The 12,491-nt window shown below is 43.4% G+C and overlaps 1 protein-coding gene across 1 annotated transcript in view; it reads right to left on the reverse strand.

Annotated features, from left to right (window-relative positions):
* Positions 1 to 12,491, reverse strand: part of LOC310964966 (inactive dipeptidyl peptidase 10-like) — a gene marked incomplete at its 5' end in the record, with an annotated part of 47,104 nt that overhangs the window by 4,523 nt on the left and 30,090 nt on the right. The window contains 16 exons of the mRNA XM_083938306.1: positions 71 to 199; positions 840 to 909; positions 1,009 to 1,107; positions 1,717 to 1,764; positions 2,350 to 2,468; positions 2,547 to 2,594; positions 3,883 to 3,974; positions 4,101 to 4,208; positions 4,358 to 4,396; positions 5,451 to 5,574; positions 5,680 to 5,777; positions 5,918 to 6,072; positions 6,993 to 7,113; positions 8,147 to 8,228; positions 8,388 to 8,440; positions 10,165 to 10,239. Coding sequence (XP_083794432.1) covers positions 71 to 199; positions 840 to 909; positions 1,009 to 1,107; positions 1,717 to 1,764; positions 2,350 to 2,468; positions 2,547 to 2,594; positions 3,883 to 3,974; positions 4,101 to 4,208; positions 4,358 to 4,396; positions 5,451 to 5,574; positions 5,680 to 5,777; positions 5,918 to 6,072; positions 6,993 to 7,113; positions 8,147 to 8,228; positions 8,388 to 8,440; positions 10,165 to 10,239 — 1,460 coding nt within the window. The remainder of the gene's footprint in view (positions 1 to 70; positions 200 to 839; positions 910 to 1,008; positions 1,108 to 1,716; positions 1,765 to 2,349; positions 2,469 to 2,546; positions 2,595 to 3,882; positions 3,975 to 4,100; positions 4,209 to 4,357; positions 4,397 to 5,450; positions 5,575 to 5,679; positions 5,778 to 5,917; positions 6,073 to 6,992; positions 7,114 to 8,146; positions 8,229 to 8,387; positions 8,441 to 10,164; positions 10,240 to 12,491) is intronic.

Below are 12,491 nucleotides of genomic sequence, written 5' to 3' on the forward strand. Positions count from 1 at the left end.
TAAAACATGCAGGACAGGGGCTCTCCAGGAGCAGGGTTCCACACCCTTGGCCTATGTGAACGTTCAGTACCTTTGACCTCTGAACCCTGACCCTCTGCCGTCCAGTCGTGCTACAATGACCTCCTCTGACTCCGCCAGCACCGAGTCCCAGTCCAGCCTGAACTCCTCCGTCACCGCCTGGTTGCCCGGAGAACTGCCGCTGTGAGGACGGACACAAGGAGCTGTCTGAAGACTGAACCTCTCAGATAGTTTTAAACATCTGTGAGGCCAAAACTCCAACGAATGTCTGCACTTTTTCCTTCTCTCCTCTCCTCTTAATCATCTCATGACCCCTCAGGCGACCCTTTGGAGGGGCCCGACCCGTAGGTTGGGAACAACTGCACTAAACTACCTACATAAAACTCTATACATTATAAAAGGTGGTTAAAAGTAGTGCATTAGCAGTAACAACCTGATCTTCTCTGCACAGTACTTTGACACTTCAAGTGCACTTTGCGGATAACACTTCTGTACTAAAGTAAGATTTTAATGCATTTTAAACTTTGAGTATTTCTCACCTTGTTTTATTGGTACTTTTACTTAAGTAAAGGTCCTGAGTGCTCCCTCCATCACTGACTTTGAGATCCTCATATTATTGAAACTCTGGATTATAGGGTGTTAAAGTTGCAGCTACATTTCCTCGTCAAACAGGCTTTTTATTTTCTATAAAACCGTATTTAAACTGCTGGATCCACAGAAGAGGAGCCAAGTGTCTCTCCTCCAGCCGTCCTTCGAGGCTCACAGACAGTGCCGCGGTAAATGTAAATGGTAAAAAAATGTAAATGTAATAATGGGCTCACACAATGAGGAGAAGGCCGTAGAGGCAGGACTCGGAGAAGTCTGGAGGATAGATGAGCTTCAGAGGCAGCTCTGTGAGGACCAGACACACACGTTAGCTCAAGGAGAGGTGAGCCAGAGGACAGACAGGTGCAAACACATCATTCAATCATTAGAGCACGTCGTTTGTACCAAAGTTAGCGTTGGTGATCGTTCGGATTTCTGTGCGGATCCACTTTTTGGTCTCTAGCGCCGACCGCAGAGGGAGGTTGTTCTCCAGGATGAAATATGCTGTAGGATATAAAATCATCCGAGCAGAACGGAGCTGAATTAGTGCATTTCAGACGAATCTGAGAAGCCTAAAAGCTGATGTTTTCTTCTGATACATCCATCAGAAGTGGACAATATAGACAACATCTCACATAAAATATTAAAGGCTTCCTTCAGCGCCTGCAGCAAAGGGAGGGCATGACTGCATTTTTATTTTATAACCACTAATCCACACAGTAGGCAGGCCATATACTGTGCATGTACCACTGTGTGAGGACTTTTGTGCATCTCTTTGTAGCCGAGCATCATCATGAAATCAACTTCATTTCCCTTTGAATTCGTCTTTTGTCCGTGTACACAGGGGTTCTGAGTGTGAGCTTAAATCAACACTGATGGATATTTAAAAAATGGTTTTAAAAATAAGTCTTAGAAATGTACAAATTGCGGCGCGCTGTCAAATCCAACAGCTGCTGATGTTTTCATATAAACGACATGATGATGCTTAATTGCTGCAAACTATTTTCCATTTCAGAGAGGGGAGGGGGGGGGGACATCTGCCTGCAAACATCACAACATCACATAAACACAAAGTGGATTCATATTAAAAAAGGAAAAATAAAGGCGGCTTACAGTCCACGTCAACGAAACTGAGAAGCAGCACAGCTGGAACTCCTGGACCTGCAGCGAGAGGGAATCACATCTTGTTTACGTTGTTGTTCATGAGACGCTGATGCATCTACATCCTGCTTCGGGCTGTGTTGACACATTTTATATCTAAAGATGCATTTCTGCAGTTTTCTTATATTTCAGGCCGATCATTATTCCATTAAGTGTCACTGATTCTGTTCAACAACTACAACAATATCTTGCAGGAAGTACTAGGCGTCTAGGACACTGACAATACATAATAGTAGTGCTAGGGCTAGCATCCAGCTCACAAATGTAATGGAAAAAGGGTCGTTATGCAAACACAGACAAAGAATATAACACACATGAAGAGGAAGAGATGGAAAAACAGGATCAAAATTTCAGATATCGGATAAAATTGCATGTTGCAATTGCACAAGGAGGATAAATTGCACATCAGAGTAGTTATTAGCCCGCACAGTCCGTGTGATGCATCTTCTGCAGCCTTTCTCCGGAAGGTGAAAATAGTTATAGTACCATTACTCTGGGAAGAACAATTACCAATTTTCTCATAATTTGTTATGTGCTAGATTAATTTAAATGTAGGAAATAGCGTTTTTCATTCGTTTCTTTGACCTCTGCAGTGCAGGATGGCGTGCTGTGTGTCGGGGCCGACGTCAGCCTCGAAGAAGGAACACTCCTCTTTCAGTCCACAGGTGAGGCATCGTCGTGGAAACAGGCCGATGGTGGACACGCTGACAGAGAGACAACAAAGTGGTTCAAAGGCAACAGAGGAAAGAGTTGGGAGAATTCACCCGTGGAGTGAGTTTTACCTGTATAAATGTCTTTGTCGTGCGGAGTCCTCCGTGCTCAGGAAGTATCTGTGTGCAGGAAAGCAGAGCAGCTAAAGTAGGACAAGGTCAGAGAGCCGTTATACATCTGCCTCCACAGTCACTGTGTGTTGCGGCTGACCGGCCAGAAACACAGATTTATGCGGTCATGAACCCCGCGGCTCTCTAAGCACATTAGACAATAGATGTTTTCAATCATTTTCTCCTTAATACAGCTGAATGTGCATCAGCCGTGGTGTTTTTCACCGGGAAATCAAAAGACAAATATAGATGCTGCACAAAGACTCAGCGAGCAAAACATTTAAGTCTTCCTGGAAAATGGGAAAATTGCTTTTATCAGGATAAAAATAAGGCGTCTGGTAAAAATGTTTGTGTGTCTGTCATCAGTTAGAAATAGGGCACATCAGTCCAATTACACACCGGCAACAACAGGACTCCATATATCCTCGATAATGAGTGTTTGCTTGGGTCAAAATAATTAAAATGAGGACATTATGAGGACACTCTAATACTTTTATTTACTGCTTTTCATTGATCTGAAAACTGAAGTTGGGCAACTGTTGGTGTGGTGGTCAGCACTGTCGCCTCACAGCTAGAGGGTTCCTGGTTTGAATCCCGGCTGGGGCCCTTCTGTGTGGAGTTTGCATGTTCTCCCCGTGTCTGCGTGGGTTTTCTCCGGGTTCTCCGGTTTCCTCCCACAGTCCAAAGACGTGCAGGTGTTCGGTTCATTGATGACTCTAAATCACCCGTAGGTGTGAATGGTTGTCTGTCTCTGTTTGTCTCTATGTGTCCTGTGATAGACTGGCGTCCTGTTCAGGGTGGACCCCGCCTCACGCCCGATGTCAGCTGGGATCGGCTCCAGCCTCCCATGACCCCGATAGGAATAAGCGGTTGAAGATGAATGAATGAATGAAAACTGTTTGTTGTACATTGTTACAGATTAAACGACCCTAATAGTTCAAATTAGCTCAATTTTGACCAACTACAGAAGTAAAACACCCAGAATAAGACAATAAATAACCATGTTTCACTCATGTTGCCATATACTTATCATTGTATACTTTGAGTATTTCCTCAGTATGGTATTAGTACCTTTAGTACTTATTCATATACATGCATTAGCAGTAAAAACAACTGTATTATTACAGTTGTGATGTGGTGATGGGGGTTGTATTCTCTGTATAGTTTTACTTCCTGGGGCATTTTCTCTGTATTATGAGTACTCTGACTTTTGAGAAGAAGCATTTTTAAGATGACACCAAACCGATTTTCACTTAATTTAAGGTGCTTTGTGTTAAATGTGAGAAGCAAAACCTACATGATCTGGTTGTTTTCGTCGTACGCTATGATCTTTGTCACCTCCCAGTCTCCTGACGTCAAGTGTCGAACTTCATCCTGGTCACTCCGCAACTGAAATCACAGTCAGTTCGAAGGGATTGGAAACGTAAGATGGTGGGTTTTTAAAATAAACATTGGGACTTATACTGAGCCGTTCGATGGACGATGAGAATCAGTGACGAGGATAAAGAGAGTCACCTTTTGGGAGAACATGGTGATGTGGTAGAAAGCTCCCTGACCTCCTTGTTTCACGGGCAGGGTGAGGAAGAACCTGCTCCTGTCTTTGGAGAACAGCGGCTCCTGTCTCTGCAGAGGCAGAACACAGGTGACACACGTAATGCATCAGTGCTTTCAGCTGTAATCTTCCCTTAATAATGGAGCACATATTGCTGTGAGGATAATAACGCTGTATATATATGAAGTCAGGGTCTTATTGTGGAGAAATGTCAGACTACCTGTATGTCGAGCCACGTCTCTGAAGAATCCTCGTGTCTCTGAAATAAACAGAAGATGATGAAAACATGATTATGTGTGCTGCACAAGATACAAAGACATGATCTGCAGTAGTTATAGAGCAGCTGAAACCACCTGAATCTAATTATGATTCAGTTTTCCAAAGAGTTTCTGATCATATCACTCACTTATCACTCATCGGGTCGCGGTGGCAGCAGCTTTAGCAGGGGACCCCAAACTTCCCTTTCCCGGGCCACATTAACCAGCTCTAACTGGGGGATCCTGAGGCGTTCCCAGGCCAGTGTGGAGATCTAATCTCTCCACCTGGTCCTGGGTCTTCCCCGAGGCCTCCTCCCAGCTGGACGTGCCTGGAACACCTCCCTAGGGAGGCGCCCAGGGTTCATCCTTACCAGATGATCCTGAACCACCTCAACTGGCTCCTTTCAACGCAAAGGAGCAGCGGCTCTACTCCGAGTTCCTCACAGATGCTGAACTTCTCCCCCTCTCTCTAAGGGAGACTCCAGACCCCCTCCTGAGGAAACACATTTCGGCTGCTTGTATCTGTGACCTCATTCTTTGGGTTCTGACCCAGCTTTCATGACCACAGGTGAGGGTAGGAACCAAGATTGACCGGTAGATCGAGAACTTTGCCTTCTGGCTCTCTTTTCGTGCGGTAGAGCATTATGCAAACAAGAGATAATCCTATTTATTAAAAACAACGACCTGCCACAGTGGCGTGCAACAGTCGATTATTTAATATCTATTATTCATGTTGGACTTAATTTGCAGAAGTATGCAGATTATTTACAGAAATAAATCAGTGGTAATACCACTTTAAAAACACTCTACTGAAGTAAAAGGACACAAGGTGGCTGCAGACTAAACTGGACTCCAATCAGGGTTACATTGTTATATTCAAGTATGGCATTGGGTAATTATTACTGATGCATTCATATGTAAAGAGCATTTTATTGTTGTTAAAGATGGAGCTGGAACTACAAGTACCTCAGAATTGTGCCTGAGTTAATGTACTTTTACGTTCCACTGCTGCTCATCTGTCAGTTGGACCTCATCCCCCCAATCAGAAACACCCACCTGAAGGCAGGCTCCGGTGGTGACGTCGCACACCGTCAGCAGTGATGCATTCTGGGGCCGGTTCATCCACCGCACTGCCAGGTGAGTATGACTGATCCACTTCACCATGGTGACGTAGAAGTCCCTGCAGAGACGCAGAGAGGAGAATCAGACACTGTGCCTTTGTGTGTGTGCCGCTGCGTAGGTGTGTGTGCCGCTGCGTAGGTGTGTGTGTGTGTGTGTGTGTCACCTGAGCTTGAGCTGATCTGGAGGCTGCAGTTCTTGGGTGTGTGTTGCTCCGAACAGGTTGACCACCAATAACTTTACAGCAGGGTTTTTCTGACCAGCCTGGAGGAGTTCAACAGAGAAGACGTGAGTGACAGCAGCCGGTTCGTCCACATGTAAACAACTACCATACATTAATAATATCAGCAGGTAAACAAGAAAGAATCAATGAGTTCCCACAGTCCAGCTGCATGCAGACTTACCATAGGATATGGGTACTGGAGTCCTCTGGGGTAGGTGTTGCCCGTGAACTGGGGCAGAACCATGTTGGGCACCAGGGTGTCGTTGATGGTGAGGAAAGCCAGGCGCTCCCCGTCAGGCGACCACCAGTGAGCCAGGTGTGAACGCAGAATCTCCTCTGAGCAGAAAAAAGACACAGAGAATCCACAATTCTGTCCTTTTTTCTTTATTTTTGGACTCTGATGAATTATGAATCTCTTTTGTTCTGTTTTTGGTACAAATGTGCCGGTTTTCTGCACTTGGAGTTTTGTTTTAGTTTAATTTTGCTTTTCCTGTGTAGACGTAAGTAATGTGTCAGGTTAATGTAATAAAACTAGTATGGGACAACTTCAGAAAATGGAGTTTGAAGGGAAGAGACTGTGGTGAAATAGTACTTAACTCAAATCATCCATCAAGTGGTTACAGTCTGACATCAATGCAAATCCAAAAAGAGTAAACGCAGAGCAGGGATGACTCTCTAACATGCACCAGTCTGTGTTTGTGCAACGACCATCAACACATTACGGAGTTTGTTTGCCAAGCGACTTAATGGATCACAGAAGCTTGTTGTTGATTTTTCATTGCCAGTCCGCTGAGTTTGTCTCATCTGCTCTGCTGCATTTCTTTTAAAGCCAAAGACACATTTTTGGAGCATTAACAGCTCAACTGAGGAGAACGCAGTCCCTTAACTCAAGCAAAAGTAGAAATACTTCAGTTTGCTATTAAAAGTTAAAGCGTTTTTAATCTTTTATGCCTAAAATCAGAAATTGGGTCTAAAAATTTGCCTTGAAACTTGTGAAATACAGACACACCACACCTAAATATAGATGCTGCACAAGGACTCAGCAGGCAAAACATTTATGTCTTCCTGGAAAATGGGAAAATTTGCTTTTATCAGGATAAAAATAAGGTGTCCGGCAAAAGTGTTTGTGTGTCTGTCATCAGTTAGAAGTGGGGCACATCAGTCCAATCACACACCGGCAACAACGAGACTCCATACATCCCCAATAATGATCTTTAATCTCACTTGTGAAACAGCCAAATACAGACACACCACACCTTCGTACAACCAGTCGGCCAGTCCGTTGAAGATGACTCCCTCCATCCCAGAGGAGGTGATTCTCAGAGAGTTACTCTTCACATCGGACTGGTAGTAGATGTTGTTCTCAAAGATGTAAATCTGAAGAGACAGAGGAGATAATGAAGGCAGTCGTTGTAAATTCACACTTCCGCGTGATCCCATCTTATTGTGTTCCTTGCTGCTGTTTCCTCTGTTTATTTTCTGCCGTGTGTTTTTCCTTTTTGATTTCCTCTTTGATGAGATTTTGTTTTTTCATATTAAAGCGCCTGGTTTTACCTCGCCATGCGTGTTTGTTCTTTCTCTTCCATCATTGTTTTAATATTTGCATTTGCAAATACAAACAGGATCAGCCAGATACATCCTGCGTGTTCACCAAAGTCCTCCTCCTCCTCCTGGTGTTATTTATATCCCCCAGCTCTGTTTTGAATATCCATTTGTCACACGGCAGCCATATTGATTTGGGAAACGCTACCTGGAGCTACTCAGCTCGGTCTTACTGCTGCATAAGACATGTCATGCAGATGCTGACAGCATCAAATCAAACATTTATCATAAAAGGCATCCTGGTTAAGCAGAATGAAAACTGACACAGAGACTTGCAGGAAGAGTCTGAACCGTCTTTTTTAAATCATCTAATGAGAAGTGGCGTAAAAGGTCAGGATGCTCGAGAGGATGCGGCAAGGTTTCTGTTTTATTACCCAAGGGTAAATGTGTTGTGCATGAGCGAGGTGCATCTGCGAACGCTAGCTTTGTTTAGCACCAGGTACTAAAGTATTTCTGTGTCCTTGGTCGACACACTGAACCTCAAATTGCTCCTGAAGGTGCCATCAGTGCGTGATTGTGCATCTGAATGGTTCAATTCTTGGTGATTGTATTTAGGAGATTATTATGAAAGAGGACTTTACTGGCTCAACTAGTCTGCTGCAGAAGTCCTCGCTCGTGTCTATAAGAGGCCTCCTGAGTGTAAATGTCATGTAGAAATTAGGGATTATAGGCCAGAGGCAGAAGAGTGTGAATCTAAACAACGGTGATACTGTAAAAATCAGCAGAAGAAGAGATAAGGCAGATTTAATTTCTAAAAAAGATGAAGTAACAGAGAGAATGGATGACCGAAACAAACACTCAGCATTACCAGCTGTTGTCCTTGTCTTCCCCAGGCTGCGTGTTGGAGCACCGCGTTGTGAACCTCCGGAGGGTTGAGCTCCCACACCTCCCTGTCGCACAAACACACACAGAATACGGTTTGTTACTGAAAAGCCACTGTGTGTGTGTGTGTGTGTGTGTGTGTGTGTGTGTGTGTGTGTGTGTGTGTGTGTGTGTGTGTGTGTGTGTGTGTGTGTGTGTGCATCAGGTAAAGAAAAAAACGTGCTTACCTGGTGTAGATATTGTACACGATGTAAGACGCCGTGTATGAATATCTGTACATCTGCAACAAGAGCGCAACTCGTCACGTAATGCAAACAAAAGATCCATTTGTGATACACGGGAAATGTCAGCCGTATCTTAAGCCAAGGAAAAAACAAGGAATATGAAACGTAAGACATCGGCATGTGGAGGCAAAGTCACCGAAGCCGCTAATAACCAAGAAACAAGGTAAACAACAAGAAAGAGAACAGGAACTGGGGTTTGCATCATTTATATTTATATTAAAAACTGAACTAAATGAAAGAAATTCTGTTAACAGCAAGTAATAATCTCAGTATGTTGTGTTTCTCTCATACGACTACTGGATTTCACGTTGCCCTGGCAACAATTCAAATTGGAAATCAATGACTTAAGCTTGAACGTAGTTATGATCTGAAGAAAACACCCAGAATGACAATAGGACATCATCTATTATACATACATACACAAAAATAACAGAAACCGTTTTTATCAACCCGATAACTTTTGATAGAAAAGAAGAAACTTCTTCATATTCACCAAGGTCACCAATCATGATCTGAAACATGTGCAAAATATGACAACTGACAGGAGGACATCATCTGTGTGTGAATTCAATGTGCAAAAAATAATACAGTGTTTGTCACATTCACCTTCATCTACAGACCATCTAATCTAACCATCCACACCACATTCACACACCCATGCGCAGCAGGGGGAGCAATTTGGGGTTCAGTGTCTTGCCCAAGGACACTTCGACATGTGGACAGGGGGAGGTGGGGATCGAACTGCCGATCTCTCAAATGGAGGACGACCCACTCCCTCACTGAGCCACAGTCGCCCCAAATATATATACATATACAAAAGTTGTATAAGGTGCACACTTAAATCTTATTTTGCAGCATTCATCTCACTGAGAGGCACTTCAACCATGATGTTGATTATAACTGGACCGTGTTTTATGAGTCTATGGGCCCCTGATGTGTGTGTGTGTGTGTGTGTGTGTGTGTGTGTGTGTGTGTGTGTGTGTGTGTGTGTGTGTGTGTGTGTGTGTGTGTGTGTGTGTGTGTGTGTGTGTGTGTGTTTAACAGAATATACTGTAGGACACGTGGACGTCCTCCTCTGTCTCTAAACCTGAGCGTCGATGCGTCTGTTGGCAAACAATTCTGAAAATCAATGGGAGAGACCTTGACTGTGAGGAGAGAAGAAAGCCTCGCACTGGATGACTGAATGTTAACGCACAGAAAAACACACTCAATGTGAAAGTGCACAAAAAACCAACACACACGCACAATGGCTAACAAAACAGAGTCAAATGAATCAACCCCTGTTCAGCGCAGGTGGTGCAATTTGCTGATGTGTGTGAAGAATTCATGCAAACGTCGATGTGAAGGGTGCAACCCCCGACCCTGAATTATCCAACTGATCCAAAAGCATAAAAGCTTATATTTTCAATTAAATCTAAGGAAATATGGTGCTCTTCAGAGAACAAAAGGTGCATGAATACAGATCAAAACAAGCACATCACAATCCTCAAGACAGACAGTCGGATCTTGTGTGTTTGTGTGTGCGGCTTTTGTTTATGCAGCAAATAAGAGAGTGGCAGCTCCCCTGGGGGCTGGACGGGCGCACGCTGTAAACAACAGCCTGCCGGGAAATAAACAAAAGGCCCAAAGATCTGGTGATGTCAAGGGTGATCCACTGCTCCGATGTTGTGATGTTTTATGTAAAGATTAGATTTGAGAAGGCTTTGAATTTGAAACTCACCTGTTTGACGTCGTAAGCAAAGAGCGCATACTTCAGGTCTGCGGAGAGGGAGTATTTCACCACCTTGAAGGCCACCTAAGAAAAAAGCAGATTAATTAACCGGAGCATAAAGGAGTTTTGCACTTAACACTTCTCTCTTCCAGACCTTTCTGCACCACTCAACGACGTATATCGACAGAGTTACATAGAATAGAATAGAATGACTTTAATGATCCCAGACTGGGAAATGATTTTGTTACAGCAGCATTGGGTCAGCAAATAAAACATAACATACATAGAATCTAATACATACATAGTGTATATATATACAGTGCACAGTGTGCTATAAACAATAAACAATAATAATATATAATAATAATATACTATAACTAATAATATATACAACAAAATGTGCAAAATGTACTGTAACAAGTCAAAAAAAGTCAACTAAAAACAGAAGTAAATAATAAGTAGTTGATGTAGATTCATTAACAAATATATATTATAAATAGGAGTTTGCATGTTGTCCCCGTGTCTGCGTGGGTTTTCTCCGGGTTCTCCGGTTTCCTCCCACAGTCCAAAGACGTGCACGTGTTCGGTTCATCGATGTCTCTAAATCACCCGTAGGTGTGAATGGTTGTCTGTCTCTGTTAGTCTCTATGTGTCCTGTGATAGACTGGCGTCCTGTCCAGGGTGGACCCCGCCTCACGCCCGATGTCAGCTGGGATCGGCTCCAGCATCCCCTGCGACCCCGACCCCGGGATAAGCGGTTGAAGATGAATGAATGAATGAATATTATAAATAATAATAATAATATAATGTTAAATATTCAGTAGCTACTTGGAAAGATTGGTTGTCAAATGTGAGCTTGTGGGCACGACAGGAAGAGTCAACATGACGCTAAAACCCCCAAAAATGTGGTGATGAATCGAATAGAAGAGAGGAGAAGAGGAGAAGAACGTGGACAAACAAGAAGAAGAAGAGGCGAATCTCAACATGAGCTGATTTATATTTGACAGGTTATGATTGCTCTTTTATCGTTCATATTTTCCGCTTTCATCCCCATGACAATGACATAAAAAACACAGCAGGCAAAAACTAATCTCGCCACTAAAAGGCCATAAAACCACAAGGGAGCAGCAGCAGGTTCCCACATTTGGAGGAGAGGTGGACAGAAAATGATGTTTGGGAGTGAGACAGCGATTAGTGCCACCATAAAAACCATGTCTCATTTAAAAAATACATGCTAATTAGGTCGTTTTTTTAGGGTTTTCGTGACTCCCTTACTTTGAGGCCACCTCTTTTTGCTTTTTTTATCTAGTTTGCATAGTTTGACCATTTTACCCCAGGGCCAAAATTCCTCATCAAATCCCCTTATGCAACCATTTTGCATGAGCTACAACAACTCTGCAAAACTCCTGCAGAATGAAAACAGCCCAAAAAAACCCTTTGTGTTTAGCAGAGAGAAGGTAAAATGAATCATACCGTGTTTATGGATCAGAAGGATTAAAATGATACAATAGGAAAACAGATCAACGTGGCTGAAATGTATAACGTTGGACGGGATACCCAGATTAAAAACCAAACTGGTTCACATCAAGGTGAACTAAAAGCAAATGTAATCATTCCCCTGGCTATTCAGTCATTTGAGTGCACAACAAGCACGCAGCAGACACTCATCTAAAGTACTACGTCGAAGGGACTCGCTCTCTCCCTGGTGTTCGCGCTGAGCTGAGCTGAGTTGAGATGAGGTGAGGCGAGCAGACTCAGCGACCTTAAAGAACAGAGCTCAAGGTACACAACCCTCTCTGCAGGATATTATCATATTGTGGGGCTGCAGATAAGAGAGTGATGAGGTGCTGCCGGCAGCTCTGACATGTTCCCTGCAGCCACTGGGGATCCAATCATACCACAAAGACGAGAACAGGATCTCTTCTTTAACAGACGAGTGTGAGGACTGGCCGGCAGCAGTGTTTGGAGGCCTATGAATATAACTTTTGTCTATCGTGTGCAGCCCCAGATAAAATAAAATAAAAGATATATTTTGGACCTTTAGGGCTCTGCTGTTTCCCTGAAAAACATTGATTGATTGTGTTTACATATTTTTATCATCTTCAGGAGTCTGCTAATAATCCTGCACATAAACAGCTGCAGGATATCCCAGTATTGATCCGTCTTTACAGCCTCACGCAGGTGCACATGGGGCGCGGGGGATGTGAGTTTGTGTTGTCCTGTACTTATTTATAGCATGTGTTTTATGTATTTATGATGTACTTGTGGATGTTCAAGCCTGTGTGCACTCTATAAACTACAAGACAAAAATGGTAACATGAAGCTAAAACTGTGTC

The sequence above is a fragment of the Echiichthys vipera genome (assembly GCF_963691815.1).
Source record: "Echiichthys vipera genome assembly, chromosome: 23".
In the NCBI taxonomy this organism is placed as follows: domain Eukaryota; kingdom Metazoa; phylum Chordata; class Actinopteri; order Perciformes; family Trachinidae; genus Echiichthys; species Echiichthys vipera.